The following is a 25,797-nucleotide window of genomic DNA, read 5'->3' on the forward strand; positions in this document are numbered from 1 at the left end:
AATCTCTTAAATGTTAAGCTTCAAAGAATTTCTAAATATAAATAACAATATATTTTTGTACTAAGACAAAATATATCTTAGAAAATATACCTTGTATATTGTTTACAAAACATTCCCAGAAATAATCACATGGAAAAAAATTTTTCTATCATTCAACTACCTTTACTGATACAATTAAATACTTAATAGCTATCAAGGTATTAATAAAGAAAATAAAACACGTGCAGTGTATTTTTTTGTAAATGAAAATTAAGATAAACACATAATCTCTAAAAAAAACCCTGAAACTAAAAATATTGTTTGCCATGGGAACTGAAAGTCCATGTTCTCTTGGTAATGACTATCTCCCCTATGATGTTCTCCCTTTGGCTTTTTGAGCTTTAATATAAAGCTAAAAATTCTTGGCCAAAATCTTGGCCATTTTAAGATCCATAAATCTGGGCAAGCAGTCACATGGCTCAATAATTACCTTTTTTATTTTATTGCTTTTTAAAATGTCTCAGTAATTTGGAAAACAGAACATAATGGGAGACGAACTCTACTGAGCCTGCAAAACTAGAAGGGCAGACTGTAGGAAGAAAGAGAGCTATTAAATGCAAGCAGGCTGAGAGCAGTATACAGAACTTACTGTAGAGAAATACAAAGTAATGAGTTAGGCAACACCAAATTCTACAGAAAATGAGTACACCCCTGGTACTCATATGCTACAAGACAATGAACAGAAGAATAAATATTTCATAGAATACTCGACTCTGAACTTTCAGCACAATGCTTAAAAAAACTAAATAGAGGGGCAACTGGGTGGCTCAGTGGGTGAAAGCCTCTACCTTTTGCTCAGGCCATGATCCTGGGATCCAGGGATGAGCCCTGCATTGGGCTCTCTGCTCAGTGGGGAGCCTGCTTCCCTCTCTATGCCTGCCTCTCTGCCTGCTTGTGATCTCTGTCTGTCAAATAAATAAATAAAATTAAAAAAAAAAAAAACTAAAAAGAATTCCAAGGTGTTTACTGCCTTGGTAAGTCAAAGGATGTTATTTAAAAATGAAATAACTAACTTTATTTTGAACAAAGGGTAGTTAAGGTTACCTTGCTTTAGAACAGTTTTCTACTACAGAGTATTCAAGTAAAAGCAACCAGAATGACACAAGATCTTTGAGTAGAGGCTTTGATATTCAACAGGATTAAACAAATGAGCACTGGTGTCTTTTAATGCAGAACAGATTATGAAGAAACTCATGAAAACAGACACAATTCTAAAGGGACCACAAAGGTTAAAGAATGTAAGGGCTGGGTGTATCCAGTACATGTGATAACATTCAGAAAAGCAGCAGCAGGAAAACAAATGGGAGAGAGATTAACACTAAAAAATGAGATTTCTTTTTTCATCTTCAACACAAGTTATCATTCTTTTCTCCCAGAAAAAGCAAGAAATGGTTGTCAATAAGGACCCAATGAAGCAATCACTTTTCTTAATTAATAAAAAACCCAGAAAGTAGACATAACTGGTCATATCAAGTGTCAGCCATTAGCTCTTTTTGGGATTTAGTAAATTTTGTATCCTCTCATTTTTTATAGGTGTAACACCAAACTGTTGGTTGTTAGGTAAGACAGACTTTACAAATGGTAAAATGAGAAACAGTTGGTCTCCAGGTACATTTATTACTAGTTTTAAAGGAAACTGTCAGAGCTGACGCTTCATTCCAATCACTCAAGCACGTGGCTGAAACAGGCAGCCTTTAGCACAGGGGAGGCCCAGTAGGGAATTCAAAGACTAATACAGTGCCTGGAAAAACACCTTTAAAATTTTTGAAGCTACTTAATGGCCTGAAATGTTTTGGTGGTTAGAATCTTCCCAAGCTGCCTGAGCAAACCTATAAGCAGGAGAACCACTGAGGCCAAGTTTGAACTTAAAGACCATTGTTAGGTCTTTAATGATGGTCTATCATTGCAAACTCTAAATCCCTTTCCCACACACATTCCTGTGATTAGATCTGACTGACATTAAAATTCCACCAAATTCTGAAAGAATCATTAGGACTAAAAGAAAAAAAAAAAGTTCCAAGTTTGTAAGAAGTGAATCTCAGATGAGAAAAATGCAATCACTCTATGCTATAACTATTCACTGAAGAAGTCAGAAAAGGTGGAACAGACACCAGAGTAGGCACAACTTTCTGGTTCTATCACCTTTGCTCCCTACTCAACCTCCTGATTTCATTCTCTTTTTGCCCAATTTTGGAAAACTGATGCATTCCTTATACTCTGAAATGCAATATGAAAATTAAAATTTATCTGGTAACTAAGGGTGAGCCCTTCCCAAAAATAACTGCCATATAAAAGCAAGACCGAGGGGTTTATTCAAGAGTATCTTTGTTAATTTGATCATGGGGGGAAAAAAACCAGAAACAAACTGATATCCAACAATAAAAGAATGATCAAATGAATCACAGAAATTAAGTAAGTCATTAAAAATGTGTTTTAAGAGATTTAATGGCATGAGAAAACACTCAGGAATAATTATACAAAATCATATTTATGCTATGATTCCTATTTAAAAAAAATATGTAACATATTTTTAAACAAAAGAAACTACCAAACAGGAAAACACAAAGATAAGCTGGATGAGGGAAAGGAATTCCTTGTTATCTTTAACTATGCTAGAAGCTTTATGCCCATATCCCAGGAAATTTGCCCAGGATGGATGCATTGACCCACATGGTAATTGTTTAAAAGAAAGTTTTTTCCTAATGTATTTATAATTGCTTTGTATATGTGTATTGTTGAATTCACATTATCTATTGACTTAGTATCTGGGGCTCTCCATGAAGTTATTCCTTTTCTAGGAGGGGCATACTAGAAGCTGAAGGTCTATAGTGCAGACTACTCAGTTTGAGCTGCTACTTCTGTGCATGTGCCAGCACATTTAAATCTTTTCCGGCCAATTTCTCTAAGAAAAGCTCTGAACATTCAAATCTCTCCTAAAACCTTGCCTTTTCTCTCTTTCCTCTTTTAAACAAAACTCCCTTTGGACACTGTAAGTAAAAACATGAAAAGCAAACAAAGAAAAAAAAAACCTCACTGAATATGTCTCTGGAATTATAGTTCTTTAGTAACTTTTTAAGTAGTTGTTTAATTCAGAATATGCATTCCCGATAAAAGTATCAAAAGGGAAAAAAAAGCTTTGGGGAGGCACCTGGCTTAGTTTCCCTTCTATTAATTTGAGGGTTATAATACTCTGTATTCCTAGACTTTATTCTGTGCCAATTAGAGTTAGGGGAGTGTTTCAAGAAGAAAACTGATTTTCCTTCTGAAATTTAGAATACAATGAAAACAAAACTCCATCAGTTAACTTTTTATAATACATGGTAGAGTAATCAAACTTGGTTCAGTTTAATTCATGCAAAAATATAAAAATTCATTTTATTTTATTATGTTTGGGGATAATGAAACAAAATCAGAACATCTGCTAGCATGTTAAATGTCTTTCTAATTAAATCTAGCAGTTGAATGAACCAATTCATTAACAATAAGCCTAGTTTATTATCTCATTAATACAGATGGTTAATATCAGGAACAATAAAAGAATCTCAAAAAGTACAAAAACAATTGCAAAGTGGCAAGGGCATGAGAGGGAATAGTATTTGAAGCAAAGGAATATTATGAAAACAAAAAACAAAGTACAGTAATTTAGGAATATTTGATATAGAATCAGTAGGTAAAAGTATGTGTTGATTATGTTGATATTCTTCAAGATATGATCTTTGCAGTCAGTGATTTATGCAACCCTTTTGAAAAATAACTGCTCAACATAATAATATTCAGAAACCTGGTAAACTCCTTATACAAAACACTGTATTGTTTTCTGAGACATTGCTAGATAAATTAAAGCACATTATACTCCATTACCCCATGGAAAGAATGCGGAATTTTAAAAAAATTCTCAATTCTAATCACATTTCCTTGGTACTTTGAATTTTGGATGAGTGTGGAAATACAAAGAAAGATTTTTAATAAGGTCTGAACATTTTGGTCCAAGAATTATGGTAATTAAGTATCTCAAACAAGCATAAAAACACTCTATCCTATCCCTACCTTAATACTTCATTAATGGAGTTCCCCGGAGATTTTCTAAAGTGGCTAACATATCCTTCCTCAAGGGCAGAGATATATTCTTCCTCTTTCCAGATCCCTTGTGTATGGTAACTTCATTTAAAGGATTTTTGTCATTTCTGCATATAAGACATTACCAAGACAATTTTGGGTTACAGCGATAGCTGAAGTTACTACAGCTAAGAGAATGGAACAAAAAATTTCAAATCAAGTTTCAGAAAATCCATAATTTGTTTATCATGCCTATAATATGTAAACATCTCCCTTTATTCTAAAATTTTATTGAAAATCTACAGTATACTAGGCACCAAGCTAGGACAAAAGACTAAAGAGAGGAAGACATGGATCCTGTCCCCAAAGCACAGGTAGAAACAGCAATTATGGCATATTATAGATAATGATATGTGCAAGGTACAAGGAAAATCCAGGGTATGGAGGGCATTTAAGTCTGCCAATCAAAGTCTAGGAGTTATCTGAATTAAGACTTTAAGGGCAAATATGAGTACTATATGGGAGAAGGAAACCTAGTTGGAACAGCAGGGAGACCATGAACATTTCAAGGAGAAATATAGCAGAAGGGCAGAGACAGCATTTCAGGGAACTATGAATATTACTAATATTCAGAGATCTGACTGCAATAAGGAAAGAATAGCAATGGTTCTGGTGGAATATAGGAGGGTATGAATTAGGGCAGTGGTGATCAATGAGTGAATGCCTGGTGCTTATCAGGTGAGTGATAAGAATCATTCTGCTGCTATTGTTTCCTTGGACTAAGAGACCTCGGGATTTCCCACCAGAAGAATCTTACTTATCTTGGTTTCTGAATCCTGTTTGGCTGTTTCTGTTTTTTTTTTTTTTTTTTTTTTTTTTTCCACTATGTCCCATAGCCTGGCTTTCAAATTGGACCTGACTACCAACAAACAAGCCCAACTCCTTAGGTTCCGTTCCAACATCCAGGCATACAGATACTTCAGTTTGTGCAATAACCAGCAATTTTAAATACCTTCAGTTTCACCCTGCTTCTCCAGCTCAAATTTTTGCCTGATCTCTGACCTCTCTCTTACAACTTGACATGACAAAGTAAACTTGTCCTTTTTGCAATCCTCTATTACATCTACTTCCTACGTTTTTTTCTCTAAGTTATGGACTCTGAAAGATTCTTGCTTTTACTGCCTTCAATTGATGCATTATGGGAAACAGAGGATAGATTACTATGAGCAGAAAAAGCAGTCTTTAAAATAACTTTCAAGAAGGGGGCTACCTGTCATCACGCACACATCAAAACATAAGAAACAACAACAACAACAAACCAACCCCCTCCCCCGCCCAAGCCCCCAAAACCAACAACCCACATGCTTTTAGAGTCTAAGTCATTACCTGTTATCATTCTTAATGGCAATTACTTAGCTTTTTCTTATGCTTGTTAATAACGGATAAATAAGGACTAGGAAATAATTCTTTTCATTGGCTGAAACCAGTCAGACCCTCTCCATTGCCATATTTTATCTTAACACAAACTAGAATTCAGCTAATATTTCTAATCATTTTGGCAGAATTCATCACAAACTGGTTGTGATGTTGTTGCCTACTACAGGACTGTTCACCTGTACATCAGTGAGTGGTTCCCAAGCTTCAATATACCTCCAAATCACTTGAAAGACTTGTTAAACCAGAGTACTAAGCTCCATCTCAAGCTGCTCATTCAGTAGGTCTGGGGTGTGGGATGTGAATTTGTATTTCCAGGTGATGTTGATGCAGCTGGACAACCATGTTTTGAGAACCACTGTCATACACTCAGAAGGGGGTATAATGCCAGGAAGAAGGTGGTATCCCAATTATGGTTTACCACCCTATCCCCAGAAAAGTTTCTCTAAATTAGATTGCAATTCTGGTCAGAGAGTTTAGAAGGTTAGGTCTTGATCATGGGAAAGATTCTAAAGTATCGATTCCTTTTAAGGAAAGAAAATAATAAATGCAACTGTGTTTCATGGCTATTTTAACAGAGATGCTCTGTGGGAGAGCTTAAGATGTTACAGTTTCATTAGCATGATCCAGTGTTGCTATGGGGACCAACTGGAGAGGAATCATCAGTACACAAGAAAATGAAGAGAGGAATTGATGAAGTAAAACAACAACAAGAACAAACATTTCTGAGAAAATAAAGCCAAGTCACATTGCCCATTTTCTAGCATTTACATAAATTAAGGTATAAATTCTCCTTTAACAATGAGATATAGCCACATACAGATAGCACCATCTTTAACAGATGCACAATGCCTCTGCAATTCAGACACAGAAGCAAAAACAAAATATTTTAAAAAGGAGAAGGAAATGGCATTAGGGGTTTTTATTAAGCACAGTTAGGCATGATGATGGTGAGACCAGTGGCTGTGCAGAAAGGAACATTTCTGCCCACTTGGATCCAGTTCTGCACAATAGGGAGATGGAAGACTCAGGCAGATAGGACACACAGCACTGAGGACTGAGAAAGGGAGAAGGTAGGTGAGTGGCCTGTTCTTAGTCTGTTAGGAAATGGAACTAACAAGAGCCAGAGGGGAAGGAAGAACCTGAAATAAACATCAATTCTTCATCTAAACCATCTTGTATCTGCTTCCAGTCTCCCTTCTTCAAGTCTTTTATTCCATCAGTTCCTAAAATTAAAACCATTGTATCTCCCTATTTTCTTCCTCAACATACCTCAACTCTTCTGCCTGCTTTTCTAGCTTACACTTTATATCTACTTGTTTTTAAAGATTTTATTTAATTATTTGATGGAGAGAGACACATCAAGAGAGGGAACAAAAGCAAGGTGAGTGGGAGAGAGAGAAGCAGACTTCCCACTGAGCAGGGAGCCTAACGTGGGGGTCGATCCCAAGACCCTGGAATCATGACCTGACAGATGCTTAACAACTGAGCCACCCACAAGCCCACCTGACATCTATCCACTTTTTTAAATGAAGTTTAAAAAAATTTTTTTTTTTTTTTAGAAAGAGAGAGCAAGAGTACATGCGCATGCATGCATGAGTAGGGGGGAAGGGCAGAGGGAGAGACTCTTTAAGCAGATTACCTGCCCAGTGTGGCAGGACTCAATCCCAGATCACAACCTGAGCAAAAACCAAGAGCCAGATACTCAACCAAATAAGCCACCCAGGCACCCTATCTATCCACTTCTGTTACCCAACTTTCTTTCTCACCATCCCTCTTATTGTCTATGTCCTTTTTAACACCAACTTGGAAGAAATTCTGACTCAGAGCTTTCCTCTCCTTGTCAGATGCCACATTTATCGTCCCAACTTTAATGATTTTTAACTGTATTCCCAGATGCCTCAGATCCCAAGGAGCTCCACTGGGTATGACGGGAAAACCAAAACAGATAGCTCCTTGGCCTCCCCTGACCCTCTTTTTAGCCAAAAAGGCCTAGCTTTTATAGGTTTTATATGTTAGGATTTTGTGTAAGATAATTTAGAAAATAGTTCCATCACTTAAAAAACCTTCAAGAAATACTGCTAATATACTAAATCACTTGCCACTCAACAAATTATTGTTACTGGTACTATTGTTTTACATGTATATGTTTTGTTTCATAAATTATACTGGGAGCTCCTTAAAAGTAGCTTATCTGTCTTTCCCCCATTGTGTTTAGCTCAGTGCCAAGGTAAAACAGTGCATTCTGTTGACTGATTCTTTTTTTTTTTTTTTAAAGATTTTATTTATTTATTTGACAGACAGAGATCACAAGTAGGCAGAGAGGCAGGCAGAGAGAGAGGAGGAGGAAGCAGGCTCCCTGCTGAGCAAAGAGCCCAATGTGGGGCTGGATCCCAGAACGCTGGGATCACCACCAGAGCTGAAGGCAGAGGCTTTAACCCATTCAGCCACCCAGACACCCCAACTGATTCATTTTTAAATTCATTTTGTAAGTGATCTGGCAAAATTCATACTGAGGTGACAAATTCTGAAGTGACTGATATAATATACCGCCTATGAGTAATATCTCACATTAAAAAAAAGCATCTCTTGATATGTTAGTGTGTAATGTAAAAGAATGGATTGATACATTTTTTTTTTAAATCAGCAGCAAACCCACAGGACAGACTTTTTTTTTTTTTTAAAGATTTTATTTATTTATTTGACAGAGAGAGAGATCACAAGTAGGCAGAGAGGCAGGCAGAGAGAGAGGAGGAAGCAGGCTCCCCGCGGAGCAGAAAGCCTGATGCGGGGCTCGATCCCAGGACCCCGAGATCATGACCTGAGCCGAAGGCAGCGGCTTAATCCACTGAGCCACCCAGGCGCCCCACCACAGGACAGACTTTTGAGGAACAGAAACCTTTCCAATGTCACTCGAATCAGGCCATGTAAATTTGCAGTTAATGTGAGACTGACCAAGCTTTGTGACGTTATTGATAATTTCTCAATTCCATTCATGCCTTTTGGGTTTACATAACTTTTTTGTGTACTGATGCACAACTATACGAACTGGTTCATTTTGATGAACTACATGCACTGCAAACACCCATTATTTATGTTCTTCTTATCTCATTATTTAAGAAATATGCAGCTAATGAAACACCCATTGATATGGTTACTTCCTTGGAATTACAACTGCATTTGAGATGCAAGAGGCTAGCTTATTGCAACTGAAGAGAAGAGAAGGCCACCAAGTGGAATACTGAACTGAGAACAAAGTGCCTTTGTCACCATAAGACCCTGCTGTTCTTCATGCATTTCTTTAAAAGGGTGAGTGAATAGAGTAAAATAGCATGGTAATATTGTTCCTGTGTCCAGTACAGAAATAGAGCTGTGTTTTTGTTAATCCCTGAGGGAAAAAAACAAAACAAAACAAACTCAAAACTCTTTTCTTGCAAAAAGGTATATTACAAATACATACAGTGTCTCTAGGAGAAAAATGTTGCCTGATTCCTGAAGTCTGTTAGGAGGGAATAGCAAAACCAGAATCTTCCTTACTTCCTTCCCCCTGTCTGCTTTCCTTCCGTTTCTCTTCTTTCAACCTATATGAGAACCCTAATAAGAGAGAACATAGTTGGAGCTTTAGCTAGCACTCTCTCTCACCTTTTAGCAGCTACAGTGGCCCTCAGAGACTATGGATCCCAAAACAATGTACAGGCTGACTGCTGTCAGTGTCTTGGAGTAGGGATGAAGGGGCAATAGAAAAGGAGAAATGAAGACTTGAAGAACCAGGAACCAAAAGGGCTGGGAAAAGAGTGGTCACTAGCACATCAGAATACCAGAAAGAGGAATAATTTTTTTGAGGGGAAGGCTAAAAAAGAAGAGTGTGGAAAAAAATTGTTTGGATGTTGCAAACAGAAACATTTATTCAAAAGATATACAATTGGAGCTCTTCTGCACCAGTAACTAGGCATTCAAAGTAGAAATAAAATAACAGGAGGTTATTGTAGGTAGGTAACAATAGATGGAGCACATTATATTTCATTTGTGAAAATTGCTTGTAACTGCCTTTTGAAATTCTTCTCTAATCATATAAATAGCTGCATATGAGGGAGGCTTTAAAATACTAAATTATAAGCATTATGTTTAATGTATATATCAAGATTATAAAATGTTGATTAATGTTTTAGAAAACATATCAACTAATTACATGACCATAAATTCTAATCTAGATACTTTACATTTTTTATTTTTTAAAGACTTTATTTTTTTTAAAGTAACCTCAACTGCCAACATGCGGCTTGAACTTATGACCCCAAACTGAGATCAAGAGTCAAAAGCATGCTCTACCAACTGAACAGACAGGGGTCCCTAATCTAAATACTTTAATAAAACTGGGCAACTAAATGACATCATAAATTTAGAGACTTTTGGTATCTTCAGCAGAAAGAGATAATAAAGAAAACCATATACATGTACATACATGGCATTAAAAGAAACCCCAAAACATCTGTTTAGGGAATACGCTTCTATTCTCTTTCTACTTTATCTCTGTATATATAAATTCATTTCTACAGTTTTTCTGCTTTAATTCTAAAGAAGCTGAAGTCACTGGTACCCAGAATGTCAATGGGTCCATTATGATGAAAAGAGCTATATTATTATCTAAATTACAACACCAGAAAAAACCCACTTCCATCCTCATGGGTTACATAAACTGAGAACCTAGAAAGAAGAAGGTCTGTTAAAAGAAGTATGGTCTGGGGCGCCTTGGTGGCTCAGTGGGTGAAGCCTCTGCCTTTGGCTCAGGTCATGATCCCGGAGTCCTGGGATTGAGCCCGCATCTGGCTCTCTGCTCAGCAGGGAGTCTACCCCCCCCACCCCCGCCCCACTTCTGCCTGCCTCTCTGCCGACTTGTGATTTCTGTCACATAAATAAATAAAATCTTAAAAAAAAAAAAAAAAAGAAGTATGGGTGACAATCAAGAAATGGGCAGAGGACATGAACAGACATTTCTGCAAAGAAGACATCCAGATGGCCAACAGACACATGAAAAAGTGCTCCACATTGCTCAGCATCAGGGAAATACAAGTCAAAACCACAATGAGATACCACCTCACACCAGTCAGAATGGCTAAAATTAATAAGTCAGGAAATGACAGATACTGGTGAGGATGCGGAGCAAGGGGAACCCTCCTACACTGTTGGTGGGAATGCAAGCTGGTGCAACCCCTCTGGAAAATAGCATGGAGGTTCCTCAAAAAGTTGAAAATAGAGCTACCCTATGACCCAGCAATTGCACTACTGGGTATTTACCCTAAAGATACAAACGTAGTGATCCGATAAATGTAGTGATCTGAAGAGGCATGTGCACCTGAATGTTTATAGCAGCAACGTCCACAACAGCCAAACTATGGAAAGAACCTAGATGTCCATCAACAGATGAATGGATAAAGAAGATGTGGTATATATATACTATGGAATATTATGCAGTCATCAAAAGAAATGAAATCTTGCCATTTGTGACAATGTGGATGGAACTAGAGGGTATTACGCTTAGCAAAATAAGTCAATGGGAGAAAGACAACTATCATATGATCACCCTGATATGAGGAAGTGGAGATGCAATGTGGGGGGTTTGGGGGGTAGGAAATGAATAAATGAAACAAGATGGGATCAGGAGGGAGACAAACCATAAGAGACTCTTAATCTCATAAAACAAACTGAGGGTTGCTGGAGGGAGGGGGGTTGGGAGAGGATGGTGGGGTTATGGACATTGGGGAGGGTATGTGCTATGGTGAGTGCTGTGAAGTGTATAAACCTGGTGATTCACAGACCTGTACCCTTGGGGCTAATAATATATTATCTGTTTATTTAAAAAGGGGGGGGACCAAAAAAAAAAGTATGGGTGAAACAGAAATATAAAAATCCATTCATTTCAATCAGGTTTAATACATTACTCATTGTCATAGGAAATACATGTTATTTGCAAAGAGAGACTCTTTGACAGTTTACGTGTTTCTAAAATTGCCTTTTGGGTTCTAATTAAAAATACTAGATTGCGATTAATTTCTAATACGAAACGTGGTGGAGTGATACTGAAAGAGGATACGTAGAATTCCCAGGGTCAACAAAATTTAAGGTACTTATCACTGCATTCACAACCATTTTAGCTATTCATTCTGAAACTTACTGCCAATTGTACACCATGTGTGCTTCATTAATACTGACTCGCCACAAAATTTCTTTTCTCACCTATACTTTACTCAGATGTTCAGCTACATAAGGAAGAGTTTACTGAGCCAAATTTTTAAAGACTATCAGGAACCTAGAAAGTTATCTAAGTGACTCAATCTCTAACACCAGAAAAAAAATTAAAGCCCCCCAAAACTAGGTCTAGTATAACCCAAGAATATTATCTAAAAATAGCCCAGTAAGAAAAAAATTTCAAGAGATTATTTATATGCTGAAATAGTTACTACTGATGTGTATCTTTCTTTAGATGTACCCTGATGCTGGAAAAATCAGCAGGGAAATCAAGAAAATCTTGAAAAGAACAAGGTTGAGGGTCTCACACATAAGTGATTTAAAAACTTCCTAAAAAACCACTATGGTAATTAAGCCAGGGTGTTACTGGCATGAGAAAAGATCAATAAAGATGAGTGGAACAGAACTGAGAGTACAGAAATAAACCCTCACATTATAGTCATTAGATTTTTCACAAGGATGCCAAGACAATTCAGTTGGGGAAATGATGATCTTTTCAATAAATGGTTCTAGAACAACTGGCTGTCGTCCATAGACAGAGCTGGACCATTTCCTTATATCATACACAAAAATTAACTATATATGCTATTCATTCACAGCAGAGGTATTTAAAATGACAGCACAGGAGGATTTTTAGTATAGTAAGATGCTAATGCACTAAGGGTAAGTAGATCACAGTACTACTTGCTAAAAGCTAGTTGTGTGACTTATGCTTTTGGCTTTGAAAACTGTTCATCTCCTAAATGTAGCTGAGGAGATAAAACGAAATCAAGTATTGAACAATGCTCTAGAAAATATGACTTGCATATGACGTGAGGAGGACTATGGAGGAAAGCTGATGTAGTTATTGGCTCTTCAAGGACATTAGCCTCCAACTAGTCGAGAGCCAAGAAGAAAGAAGATGGAACAGGGGTGCCTCAGTTTCAGCCCTGGATATACAGCAGACAGATGTCTAATTCCATCCAAATGTCAAGTGTCAAGTCAGGAGTAACAATGACATCTCTTACTAAGCATGCAAATATAAAATGTAAGAGCAAGGTAAAATCAGAAATAACAGGTGTTGGCAAGGAGAAAAAGGAACCCTCATACACTGTTGATGGGAATGGAAACTGGTGCAGCCACTCTGAAAAACGGTATGGAGTTTCCTCGAAAAGTTAAAAATAGAACTATCCTATGAGCCAGCAATCACATTACTGGCTATTTACCCAAAGAATTCAAAAACACTAATTCAAAGGGATACATGCATCCTTATATTTATTGCAGCAATATTTACAGTAGCCAAACTATGGAAGCAGCCCAAGTGTCCATTGACTGATGAATGGATAAAGAAGATGTGGTACACACACAAACTGCAGTATTTTTCAGCCATAAAAAAAATGAAATCTTGCAATTTGCAATCATATGGATAGAGTATAATGCTCAGCAAAATAAGTCAGTCAGAGAAAGACAAGTGAAACAAAATAAATGAACAAAGGGAGAGAGAGAGAGAAAAAAACTAAAAGACTTACAGAAAACAAACTGGTTGTTACCAGAGGGGAGGTGGGTAGGGGGATGGATGGATAGGTAAAGGGGATTAAGGAGAGTACTTACCATTATGAGCACCAAGTGATATATGGAAACGTTGAATCACTATGCTGTTCACCTGAAACTAATATTACACTGTATGTTAACCAGAATTAAAATAAACACTTAAAAATAAAAACATATATATCTCTATCTATCTATCTACCTATCTATCTATTTATCTGCATCTATACGAGCAAAGTGTATCACAGTCATAATCTTCATATGGGAAATGACATAGGAAACCAATAGTGGAAATGAAAGGTTAAGAAGAGGAAATGCTGGGCTATATTTTGGTATTGGCAAAGAGTCAGCAAAAACATTTCACAGGAAAGGTGAAGATAATACCTAATTTTAAGTCTTAAGGAATGAGTAGAGGCTGTAAAGTAGAAAGGCAGGAAAAAGATACTTTAGGCAGAAAGAATATATGAGTTATGGTTAGACTGGTCAAAATGATAAACTTTCTCAAAATATGCAGAGATAGTGGAAGTGGATTATTCAAGTACCTCTGGGCTTTTAGAATGACCAGCCATCACTCTGAAGATTACAAGGTATCCCAGTGACTACAGATAAAACCAGTATAGCAAGGTTTATGAGATTAAGAACTGCATTACTAGATTAGTTTTTAAATTTTTTTTTTTTTTAGATTTCTATTTATTTATTTGACAAAGAGAGGTCATAAGTAGGCAGAAAGGCAGGCAGAGAGAGATGGGGGAGAAGCAGGCTCCCCGCTGAGCAGAGAGCCCGATGTGGGACTCGATCCCAGGACCCTGAGATCATGACCTAAGCTGAAGGTAGAGGCTTATTAACCCACTGAGCCACCCAGGCACCCTCTTTTTTTTTTTTTAAAGATTTATTTATTTATGTATTTGACAGACAGAGATCACACGTAGGCAGAGAGGCAGGCAGAGAGAGAGGGGGAAGCAGGCTCCCCAGCAAGCAAGAGCCTGATGTGGGGCTCGATCCCAGGACCCTGAGATCATGACCTGAGCCGAAGGCAGAGGCCCGACCCACTGAGCCACCCAGAAGCTCTGCATCATTAGATTCTTGACATGGACACTGCATTTAACATTTGAAATACAATTGCTCTTAAGAGTCAAGACTCAGGGGATCCTGAGGGAATATCATCCCAGAGAGCAGCTTCAACTATAATGTCTAGATTGTCATCAAACACTACTAGTGTGCTATCATTTGTGCACACACAGATACTTGCACTACCAGTAATCTCAGAGAAGTGGCCTCAATTCTCAGTACTTTATTTACAATCTGGCTTCCAAATTAATTGCAAGTAGGAAAATCAACTCAAAACAGGAAGAGTTACACTTACAAATTCAGAGCATTGTCCTACATGAATTAAGTGTTAATCCACAAATTATTTCAGACTACTTTGTTCTAATCTCCAAAAGTACACACCTTATTTGATTTCACAAGGTTTCTTTTGTCTACTTGAAACCTTGTTCCTTTTTCTTGCAATTCATGTTCGTCTTCCCCTTGAGATTTTAATCCCAATTATACTGACTCCCAATGGTACCTTAATTCCCCAGACCTCATTATTTACTAAATCATCTGTTCAGTTTTTAATACATGACCTTTATAGACAAAGGCTTTGAAATCACTGTAGTTAAGGGGGGCGGGATCCTTTTTGGAGGTGGGGGGGGTGGCAGTCCCTGGATACTGCTGTTATTTTCATCAAGGGAGCTAAGAGGAGAAGACTGTGGAATACTTCAAACTGATACCAATTTTCTTTCCTAATGAAGTGGAAACTACCATTATAAGAGACAAGATTCCTTCCCCCCCAAAATACCTATTTCAATCAAATATACTGGCTATTAGGGAGGAATATCTAAAATAAGCTGTATACTGATCAAATGAAAGATTCTTTGAATGAGGAATGATCTACGGTTGTCCTGATCCTCAGGAAAAATTGAGATGTCATGAATGTTAAAGAAAATTTAAAGAAAAAACAGTAAAAACATTCATAGGCAAGGAAGTAATGTTATAATAAATAATCAAAATAGAAAAAAAAAGTAGGAGAATGGGGAGATGAAAGGAGCCAAAAACAATCTAAAAAACTGTGATCTGTTATTAGAACCAGATGGTATTCATCAGAGACTTCAGAGGTAACCAAGCTACTCACAAAAAATCTTGCAGTTTATCATTAAAAAGAAGTACCCTACTGGAAAATTCAATACCTCTGGATACTAGATGAGGATGACTTGGACTTATACCAATGGTGTTAGATCAGATGAAGAAACTGCAGTAGATCTATATCTAAGCTTTCATTAAGAGAAAAAAATATAGCAACAAACCAGCATTTCCACTTTCTGGTTAATCAGGCCAAACTTCACTATGAATAACACATCAACATTTAAAAATGTTTACAACAAATTAAAATTTTTGTTACACACACACACACAATTTTAAATATACACAATCACTCCTCCCAAATGATGTGCGGTCTTGTTTGAAAATTCTTATATTTGTACAAAATCTAGAGCTTAATTATGAGTATCTGGTAAGATCTGCCATGGGTGCAGGGGTATATGACCATTGTTGATTATGGAAAAGACAGCAACTTTTCTTAGGAAAAAAAAAAAAAAGACTTCCTAGAAATAATTAAAAACATAACAAAATATTACTTTCATCTAGAAAGTAAAATTTAAAAGCTCAAATTTCCACATGACAAAAGCCTAGGGAGCGCTCAATGGATAGGCTTAACTCCTCCATCTGGCCTCCTAGATTATTCTCCTAATTCTGATCTCCCATCTGAGGAGGGGCTACCTGTAACAGAGAAAAAGAAAACCTTCAGCTACCTGTGGTACAGATTAAATTCGTGGTGACAAGCAATGAGGAGTCCTGAATGAGGATATACTTTCATTTTGTGCTTTTCCTATAGGCATGAACAAATCATAGCTGGCTTTTGAGCTGGAAGGTGACACGAAAGGTTATACATTTTAGGAAGACTTATTTACCTTAACATACGGTTTGAACTGCTTAAGGAACATGCTCCATTAACACGAGCCTCTGAACTACTGATCCTGCCTCTGTACGTGCATCTTCACGTTAGGACTGCCACGAGGTTGTTCTTAGTCAATCTGATTGATGTTATTCACTCACCTAAAACATTCCCCATCATACAGGAGATAATGCAAGTTCTTTTGCTAGATCCACAAACTCCTTTTTAATACAGCCCTTGCCCCCTGTTCAGCTTTGTCTCTACCACATCATTTTAGGATAGGATAATACATACTTACAGGGCATCTTCAAGCCTTTCCTCATGCAGCTTCATCTGTCAAAAAGGCCAATCTCACCTGGCAAAGACTTTGGCCTATGTATCACTCCTGGAGAAGCCTACCCAAACCTCCCTGATAGGTTAGAAGCACATGCGACAGTTACCTCTTTGCTTCAGATTCTTTTACTACACTTCTGCATTATTATCCTCTACTAGACAAGTGTCTCCTTCAGGGCAGGAACTTTGTCTTATTCTTTTTTTGTGCCTTCAGAACTTAGCACATAATTACTACTCAACAAATGCTCAATAAAACCCAGAGCCTAAGAAAATCAAAAGTGTCTTTTTGATCTGTAAGGCAAATTGTCTGTGTGTGTTCTTGTTTTTAATCAGGGAGATTCTACTAACTGCTTCTGGAGACCATTTGGCCTGAAGGAGAACAAAGATACAAATTGTGAAATATCCACATCCTTATAAATACAGGCCTGAGCACTAGACAGCCTCTTGGTTCTTCTAAGATGGTTATCAGATGTAGTCTTGTATTCCATTTTATCTACCGCTACTGCTCTCTGTACTCTGAAGCATTAAGCAGTTTCTGAAATGTGCCTGGATGATACCTGGCTCTTACCGCCCCCCTCCCACCCCACCTCGAGGTGCAGGTACTCTATCTATCTACATGCTTGCTGGAGTCTTTCCTAATCCTCTGGACTCTCTCACTTCTTCCATGAAGCCAACAATGATTATCCCTTTTAAGCAAATTTTTTCTCTATCCATTCCACTATCCACTGATGGGAGCTTAACCTTGTCACTGGTATATGTGTCTCTTCTCCATTTAGACTTCAAGCAAGACAGAAACTATGTTGTTCTTTTAAAATATTTTCAAAAGTGACTTATCCCAGTGTCACTTCCAGCTCAAATACTCATAAATATTTAGATTAACTGATAAGTGATTGACAGTTTAAAGGGGGAAGAGCCCAGTCATACTCAGGATAGAAGGGATGGTCAGGGTAGAAAGGCACTAGTCAGTAAATCCAAACATGGTCATTTCAAGCATGATATTATTACACCTCTGCTTTCTTTATATAACCCTCTACATTGTATGACATCATCTCCTAAACACCTCAGTATTAAACTGCCAGATAGGAAAGATTATTATTTATATCATAACTATGAGAAAATGTAAGTTTAGGGAGTATAATTTATTTAAAGTTGTACAACTAAAACATGAACTGGATTCTTGTCTGTAAGTTTAGTGTTCTTTTCACTATAGTATGCTTTCAATCTCAGGAAGAGACCAGATTTCAGGGGCTGTAAGTGTAAAGGACAATAGCTATCAGTCAATAAACAAAAGGACTTAGCAGGTACTATGTACAGTCTGAGTACCTAAAATAATAAAAGAGGAGGAAAGTAAAAAAAAAAAAAAAAAAAAAGCCCCAGCATTTTTTTTTAAAAAAGAGTTTTATTTATTTATTTGACAGAGAGAGATCACAAGTAGGCAGAGAGGCAGGCAGAGAGAGAGAGAGGAAGCAGGCTCGCTGCGGAGCAGAGAGCCCGATGCGGGGCTCGATCCCAGGACCCTGAGATCATGACCTGAGCCGAAGGCAGTGGCTTAACCCACTGAGCCACCCAGGCGCCCCAGCCCCAGCATTTTTAATAAGCTCTTTCCAAATCCTTGGTGATGACTTTCCATAAAGAGTTTAATATTCACGAGAATAAGGTCAATGGGTAAGTCCCAATGTCCATAAAGTCAAACAAAATGTACTATGTGCTGCAGAGTGCTTTAAAAAGAGAGGGGGGTAGGACAACCCCCCCTCCCCAACTTATATGAAAACAAGCACTCAACTATGCACACACTCCTTGGCTAGGTCAGGAAGAAGGCAATCTGGAAAAAAGGGAGTATCTTCAGTATGTATAGTGAACTGAATGGTGACTCAAGAGAGATATTCACCTGGAACCTCAGATGTGCCCCTATGTGAAGAAGGGTCTCTGCAAATATAATTAAGGTAAATATCTTGAGATGAGCTCATCCTAGATTAGGGTAGGCTCTAAATGCAATGACTGAAGTCTTTATAAGAGACAGAAAAGGAGAAGAAAAAAGGACATAGGGAAGAAGGCTATATGAAGACAGAAGCAGAAATTGGCATTATGCTGCTAAAAGCCAAGGAATGACTGATGCTTACCAGATTCTCCTTTAGAGGCTTCAGAGAGAATGTGGCCCTGCTGACATCTTGACTTCAGCCTCTGGGCCTTCAGAAAGGTGATGGAATAAACTTCTGTGTTCTAAGCCACCAGTTTGTGGTAACTTGTTACAGGTGGCCTTTGGAAACTCATATAGCATATATCAGCTGAACTATTTGAATTAAAATTTCTCTCTACAGCAGGTAATGGGATTCTCCTAGATAACTGTATGATTAAGGTTAAAAGAAGTGTGTAGCTAATTCAATCTATGGTTCAAGAATGGCTTCACATAAAAAGTGACATTTAAGATTTTAAATATGAAGGGCGCCTGGGTGGCTCAGTGGGTTAAAGCCTCTGCCTTCGGTTCAGGTCATGATTCCAGGGTCCTGGGATGGAGCAGGGCATCAGGCTCTCTTCTCGGCAGGGAGCCTGCTTCCCCACTCTCTCTGCCTGTCTCGCTGCCTACTTGTGACCTTTGTCTGTCAAATAAATAAATAAAATCTTTTAAAAAATTTAAAAAAAGATTTTAAATAGGAGTATGACAGAGAGAAAGGGAGGAGGCTTACATTTATAATGAGGGTTATGATATTTATACAGTGTAACTTATGCAGGATATAACTTAAAAAATGTTGCTCATAAGTATATGAAAATGTGTTTGAGGTTTGAGTCACACAAGTATGTGTGACTTTTGGAGCAGGGTCCAAAGATCAGCTAACAGTACTAACATGACAATAACTTTTGATAACTATCCATATATAAGATGAATTCAGAATCTGATCAATGTATTATCACAAGAGATATCAACAAACATGAAACTTTAGAAAACAGTGGAATATAAAGAGAACAATCCAGTTCTTTCACTTATACACTGCTTGCCTAAATCGGTTTACTCTGAAATAACATTTTAAGTGAGACTCCTGAAGAAATGGAGATTTGCCAGTTGGCTCTGAATACTGCTAACTAGAAGTGAATAACAATGGTCCAATGAATCATTTCTAAGCTGTTTTAAGAAACCTTTCACTAAAAAATTCCTCTACATCACACGAGTTGTGGATTTTACATCAAAGAGCTACTTGGATTCATCATTTCATTAATAAACAGTAATTCAGAAACTTTGACATTTCTGACAATGATGCCACACACATGCAATTAAAAAAAAATCGCAACCAACCTACATTCTTCAAGTCAATGAAAGTTGATAGAGGAACGTGAATTAAATTTTTATAACCTTAAATAATGTATTAAATAGCTATGGTTACCTGACTTAATAAGAAGCACAAGCTTGAGTGCCTCGGAACAGTAGGTCAGAAACCCGTTACTTAGGAACACTTTCCTTTTCCATTGTTCAATATTCAGATCTTACTTCAAATGTTCTAAGAAAGAGATACTAAAAGAAAGAAACAAAAGAAACTGATTTAAAGAGTTCTATCATGCTTGAGGGCTGGGCTTTATTTATTTCATTACTAGCATGGACATTTTCCAAAGAACTCTGGCATTCTGGATATAATGGGGGGAATGCTCCTTAGAGGATGCTACATCTCCCTGAAGCAGAACAAATGGTTAAGCTTTTTGTCTCTACCCTGTGCCTACTACTCTGCTTATTTTCTCCCCACTTAGGACTTGAAGTAAAATAGGAAAGCTATAAAAATGAGTGACAATGGTTATAACTACAGACACAAGGTGAATGATCTCTTTTTTTTTTTTTTTAAAGATTTTATTTATTTATTTGACAGAGAGAGATCACAAGTAGACAGAGAGGCAGGCAGAGAGAGAGAGAGGGAAGCAGGCTCACTGCTGAGCAGAGAGCCCGATGCGGGACTTGATCCCAGGACCCTGAGATCATGACCCAAGCCGAAGGCAGCGGCTCAACCCACTGAGCCACCCAGGCGCCCCTGAATGATCTCTTTTTGAACGTGTTTACAGATGAACTCTTTGGGATGTCTAAGCTCCTAATAAATATGATCTGCCTAAGAGGAAAATGACCTAGACTAGCATTTCCCAAATCAAATTCCATGGAACACTAGCATCCCATGAAATGTTAATGTGTGCCAGTTGAGAAAAAGATAGTGTGGTCAAATATTTGCAAACTGCGGTATAATATTTATCACCTCTTCACAAAATTTAGCACACTAAAGTCCTAAAGTAAGGAAGCTATCAGTTTAAGTCGGTAACTATAAATTATTTGATCATAAACTTCTTTGTGTGTGTAAAAAGGTACTGTAATACTTTTGTCTTGTGATTCTATGAAGTCCTGAAATACTGTCCTCTAAAAACATAAATGGCATGCTACAATAGCCCTACCTACTTCGATCACATGGGCAGACAAAAAGGAGAACACAATTTTCTATGAGTATCTCTCAAAAGCATGACAGAAAAGAATGATTTTTTTTCAGTCAATTTCCTAAAAGTTAAATTAATCTAGGCTCTAAGAATGTGTGTAAATTCATATGGTTGGATGTACTTGGAATTTCACGTAATAAAAGGAAAACAGGATTGTGCTCTATTTATAGAAACAACTATAACTAATGGTATCTAAAAATATCACATCAATGGGGGGACTATTAACATCATAATCAGTTCTGTCAATAAACTCTAAAATGTTTCACAAGGAAAAAGATCAAGAACAGTAAGCTTTCTCTGAGGCATCAAATTCCATGTAGTCTAAGGGTCATGAGAAAGAAAGGGTGTTATTACCTTATACTTGAGAATTATATTACAACTGGCTGATTATTCAGGATTAATGAGCTCTGGGTTAGGAGTTCAGTGGCCATATGGGCAACTGTAATGAGTTGCCTGGAGCTAGGCCTCTGCCAGTACTGCCAATCAGCATGGTAGGGGTCCCTAAACCCACCAGCGATTTAGCTCTGCACCAGCAGGGGACCATCTCAAACCAGTGGCTCTACACCAACCCCAGTCTTGACCTCATCTCCATCTGGGTCCGGGATGCTAGTCATTGGGCATGTGACTAATAGCTGGGAAGAGAGCCTCAGCTTGTATACCTTTTCTAGTAACTGAGTGCCCAACCCATTGCACTGATTCTGTCAGCTGTGATCTGATGCCTTACCCAGAATAAACCTCTTAACTCGTTTCTCTTAGGTCTTTTAATGGCTTGACACCTGTCCCTAAAGCCCAGTTTATTTGTGATGGTGTTCCTGCTACTGAAATAGATTCTCTCCTTGACCAAACTTTGGTTTCCTAAAGCCTCCTCTGAATCCTTTTCTTGATTAGGCCTCGCCAGCCTAATTTTTCCAAGAATCCTGCTAAGTCAGTTCAGAGAGACTCTCCCATCCTACGTATCTGATGAAGTTCCTCATCCTCTACCATCTTCCAGGTGATATCTCATTATCTAGTATCTCACCCTGGCCTGCCTTTAGCAAGAATCTTGTCAAGTCTGTTTAGCCAGATTTCCAATTAGTAATTTTCTACACCCCTGCCCTCAACCTGCTCCTTGGCTAAAAATACCCGTCTCTCCTTTTATTTGGAATTGAGCAGTTCTAGACCTGTTTATATGTAATTGATGTCTGTCTTATCATATTTGCGGCATTCTCTGTCTTTTTCTGGACCTTCCTCACCATGGGGCCTAAGCAGACACTCAACCTATCAAAGGGAGAATCTTCATAGGCCACCTGCTGTGTCCCAGCATTATTCTTCTAATCTCAGAAATTTCTTTACAGGACTGAGCAATCACATGACTTCATTAGTAAAGGCATATTATTATTTTCTAGTGTGGATTATCTCTTGCTTTGGCAAATACCCAGGCTTCCTGACTCATCGTTTGCTCTTCAATACATTGTTACCTGATTAAACTTTGATCTTGTCACTCCCTTTCTTCGTCTGCAGAGCTGGGCTCTAACATTTGAGAGTAAATGATCTAGTCTCAACTCACCTTTTCAAACTTTTCACTGTTCTTATTTACCTACTATTTTCTCCAAACAAAATGAATTGACTTGCTATCTCCCAAATATGCTCTTAGTTTTTCTATTGTTCCCTCCCTTTGCCCAGCCACACAATAAATGCTTTTCCTTATTTCTGCATGTCCAAATCTTATTCAACTTCAAGGCAAAGCACCACTGGCTGTTCTTAATCTCTTTCTTATTCAACTCTGTCTTGATCACTCTGATGGTCCTTAACATTTTCTACCTTGTAATACAGTTATTTACATACTTTTATAACTTCCCTATAAGGCTGTAAGATCCTCCATGGCAAGACCTATCTTTTCACCTTTGTATTCTATAGCATTTAAAATGCAAAAGCTTGCGCACTGCATTGCTTAATAAATATTTCGGAACTAAGTTTCAGTTCAATTAACAACTTTCAGATTCACACTGTTTATTTAAAAAACGGAAAGGTGAGGGGATAGAATGAGATGGGATGTGTCCTACTGATTTAGCCATAGGATCTTGGAATGAGAGACCCTAGAAGTTACGTATTGCAGTGGTTCTCCATGAATTTTCTACCTTGATATCTGGTCAATACACCTGCACACTCACATGTGCAACGAATTCTTAAGAGAATACCCAGATACACTTGTTTTCTTTCTACACAGACTCTAGGACAGGCATAACTGGGCTCCCTAGCTGTAAACCTACCTTCTCTTTATTTGATATTTGAAACACACAGTTGAAAGGATGCTAATATAAACGAATCATCTCATTTACAAACCAGGAAATCTTAACCATGAGGGCAAAAAACTTCTCTAAAATCAGAGTCAGTTAGACGCATTAATAGGATTAAAACTCAGGTCTCTGGCTCCTTGTCCAGTGAGCTTTCTATGAAGCAGTACGATCTATGATCAACGCTGCTAGAAATAAACCTCAGAGTCCTAGTAGGTTATTAGCAGTACTTTTCTTTATGTGCTACATATTTATAAAGCTTTCGAACTTTTTTTCACTTTCTTTTCCTACCCCTCCCCTCCTCCAGTTGTAGAAATTAGGTGTACGGTACTTTAACAAAGATAGTTTAATTGCTGTTATGTTACTGTTCAACAACTGTTCCTGCTATTAATTGCTTTATAATGACAATTACAATTAGTAGTACAAGATATTTTCTTTTCTAATTGGCTATTACTGGTGAATAGCAGCTTGTTACATAACACAAAATTGTGTTAAATAACCACAATTACCATTCTGAGATCCTTCTCTTAAAAAACAAATCTCTGTAAGTTTTTGGATAAAAACACTAAAATTTTATTTATTTATTATATTATAAGGCAGGCCCTCTATAATTACTTGTGGGAGGATGGGTTAAGAAAAAGCATGAAATGAGTTCAGGTTGGAGAAACCAGGAACTGGAACATGCATTTTCTTTCTTTGAAAAATAAAAACATTTAAAAGCTTTCAGCTCCTTAGTAAATGGATACAAATTGCAGATTCAAATGTATCTACTTCTTCCCACACTGTGATATGGAAACAGAAAGGACTCTCCAATTAGCTCTGATAAAATAGGATTGCAAAACCCCACCAATCACATGGATATGTTCCCAGAGATAAAGTCAGGGGTTCTTCATTTTGCCTCATATAGGACCCAGGATGGAGCCAATCCATAGTCACCACTCAACCAACACCAAATGACATCACAGCATGGCACTGTAGAAGATGAAGTGATCCCAAGGGATATGTGACAGTCTCTGCCCCTAAAGGGTTTACATATTATAAAACCAAGAGTATGTCTTGACTGAAACTCTAATGTTGGTTAGTTTGTAATGAGTTAAGTCATATCCAGACTTTTCTAGTAGCAGTAGTCATAATAACAATGAGGTCAAACAACTTGCTTGAGCTCACACAGGCTGTAACTGACAGCTACTTTTGAATCCATTTTTTCCCATTCCAAAGAGCTGTCCCAGCTTCTTGTGATAGATCTTCATCAGCAGCATCATTCATCCCCATATTCACTGCTTCACTCAACCTCCCCAAAAGATATGTAATTAACTGTAGCATTTTCATGATGAAATGAAGACTCAGAGGTTAAATAATTTTTCCCAAGTTCACAATGCTACAAAGCCACAAATTCATGTAAGAGTCCGACTTTGAATAATTTTTTCTTTCCACACAGTTCTACTCAATGTATCCCAGATTGACTTATATCATTTAAAATATTCTACTACTTCTCAATTGTTGACACCCCCTCCCCAAATGAACCAAAGGTTTAAGTCCTGTTTATTTCTAGAAACTTTACTTGGTCCCTAGAGCCAAAGATAGCACCTAACCCCAGCTGCTTATCTTGCAAATAAATGACACTGGTCACAGAGTATTGGCTGAGATGGAAAGAGAGACAGAAGACTGATGAGTTAAATCCAACACCACTTTTGGAAAAAGCTGCTCTGCACACGTCTGGGTCAATGAGGTCATTTAGAACACACTTGTTTCAGTTAGAGATGGCGATTTTTTAAGATGCTGTCAGTGAAAGGCCAATCCATTCAGAGTCTGACGAGTTTATTAAATAAATCACAGCAAAACTGAACCCTAATTCTGTATCAAAGTTCTCCAAGAACAGCTAACAGAAACGTAAAGAGTCAATCACTGGAGATGGCAGTATCCTGCTTTGTTTCTATTTACTCACAGATTTATGTTTAGAAGAAAGTACAATTTTTATTACACGGATCTGGTCAACATTTTCTTCAATTTTTCAAGATGGGAAGTGTAGGTGTTGTGGAGGATGGCACTGTGCTTTTTCTTTTTCTTTTTTTTTAAAGATTTATTTATTTGACAGACAGAGATTACAAGTAGGCAGAGAGGCAGGCAGAGAGAGAGAGAGGAGGAAGCAGGCTCCCCGCTAAGCAGAGAGTCCGATGCGGGGCTCGATCCCAGGACCGTGGGATCATGACCTGAGCTGAAGACAGAGGCTTTAACCCGCTGAGCCACCCAGGCGCCCTGGCACTGTGCTTTTGCATGAAAGTAAGTCTTTGTCGACACAATGAGAAGTGTATGTAAATTCTGTGTCTGCTACTCCAAGTAATCCCTCAACAGGAGCCTCATTATCAAATGGAAAGACACATTAAAGTTGTAGTACTCAAAATGATTACCTGTATCTCCTCTGGCACACATGCTAAAGAT

General features: G+C 37.8%; 1 protein-coding gene across 3 annotated transcripts in view; it reads right to left on the reverse strand.

Annotated features, from left to right (window-relative positions):
- ZNF277 (zinc finger protein 277) overlaps positions 1-25,797 on the reverse strand; it is a 108,760-nt gene that overhangs the window by 77,243 nt on the left and 5,720 nt on the right. Inside the window, exon 2 of one of the 3 annotated variants that reach the window (XM_046021215.1) lies at positions 13,366-13,423. The exons of the other annotated variants lie outside the window; for them this stretch is intronic. Coding sequence (XP_045877171.1) covers positions 13,366-13,423 — 58 coding nt within the window. The remainder of the gene's footprint in view (positions 1-13,365; positions 13,424-25,797) is intronic. 3 annotated transcript variants of the gene reach the window in all.

This window comes from Meles meles, chromosome 10 (genome assembly GCF_922984935.1).
Source record: "Meles meles chromosome 10, mMelMel3.1 paternal haplotype, whole genome shotgun sequence".
NCBI classification, from domain to species: domain Eukaryota; kingdom Metazoa; phylum Chordata; class Mammalia; order Carnivora; family Mustelidae; genus Meles; species Meles meles.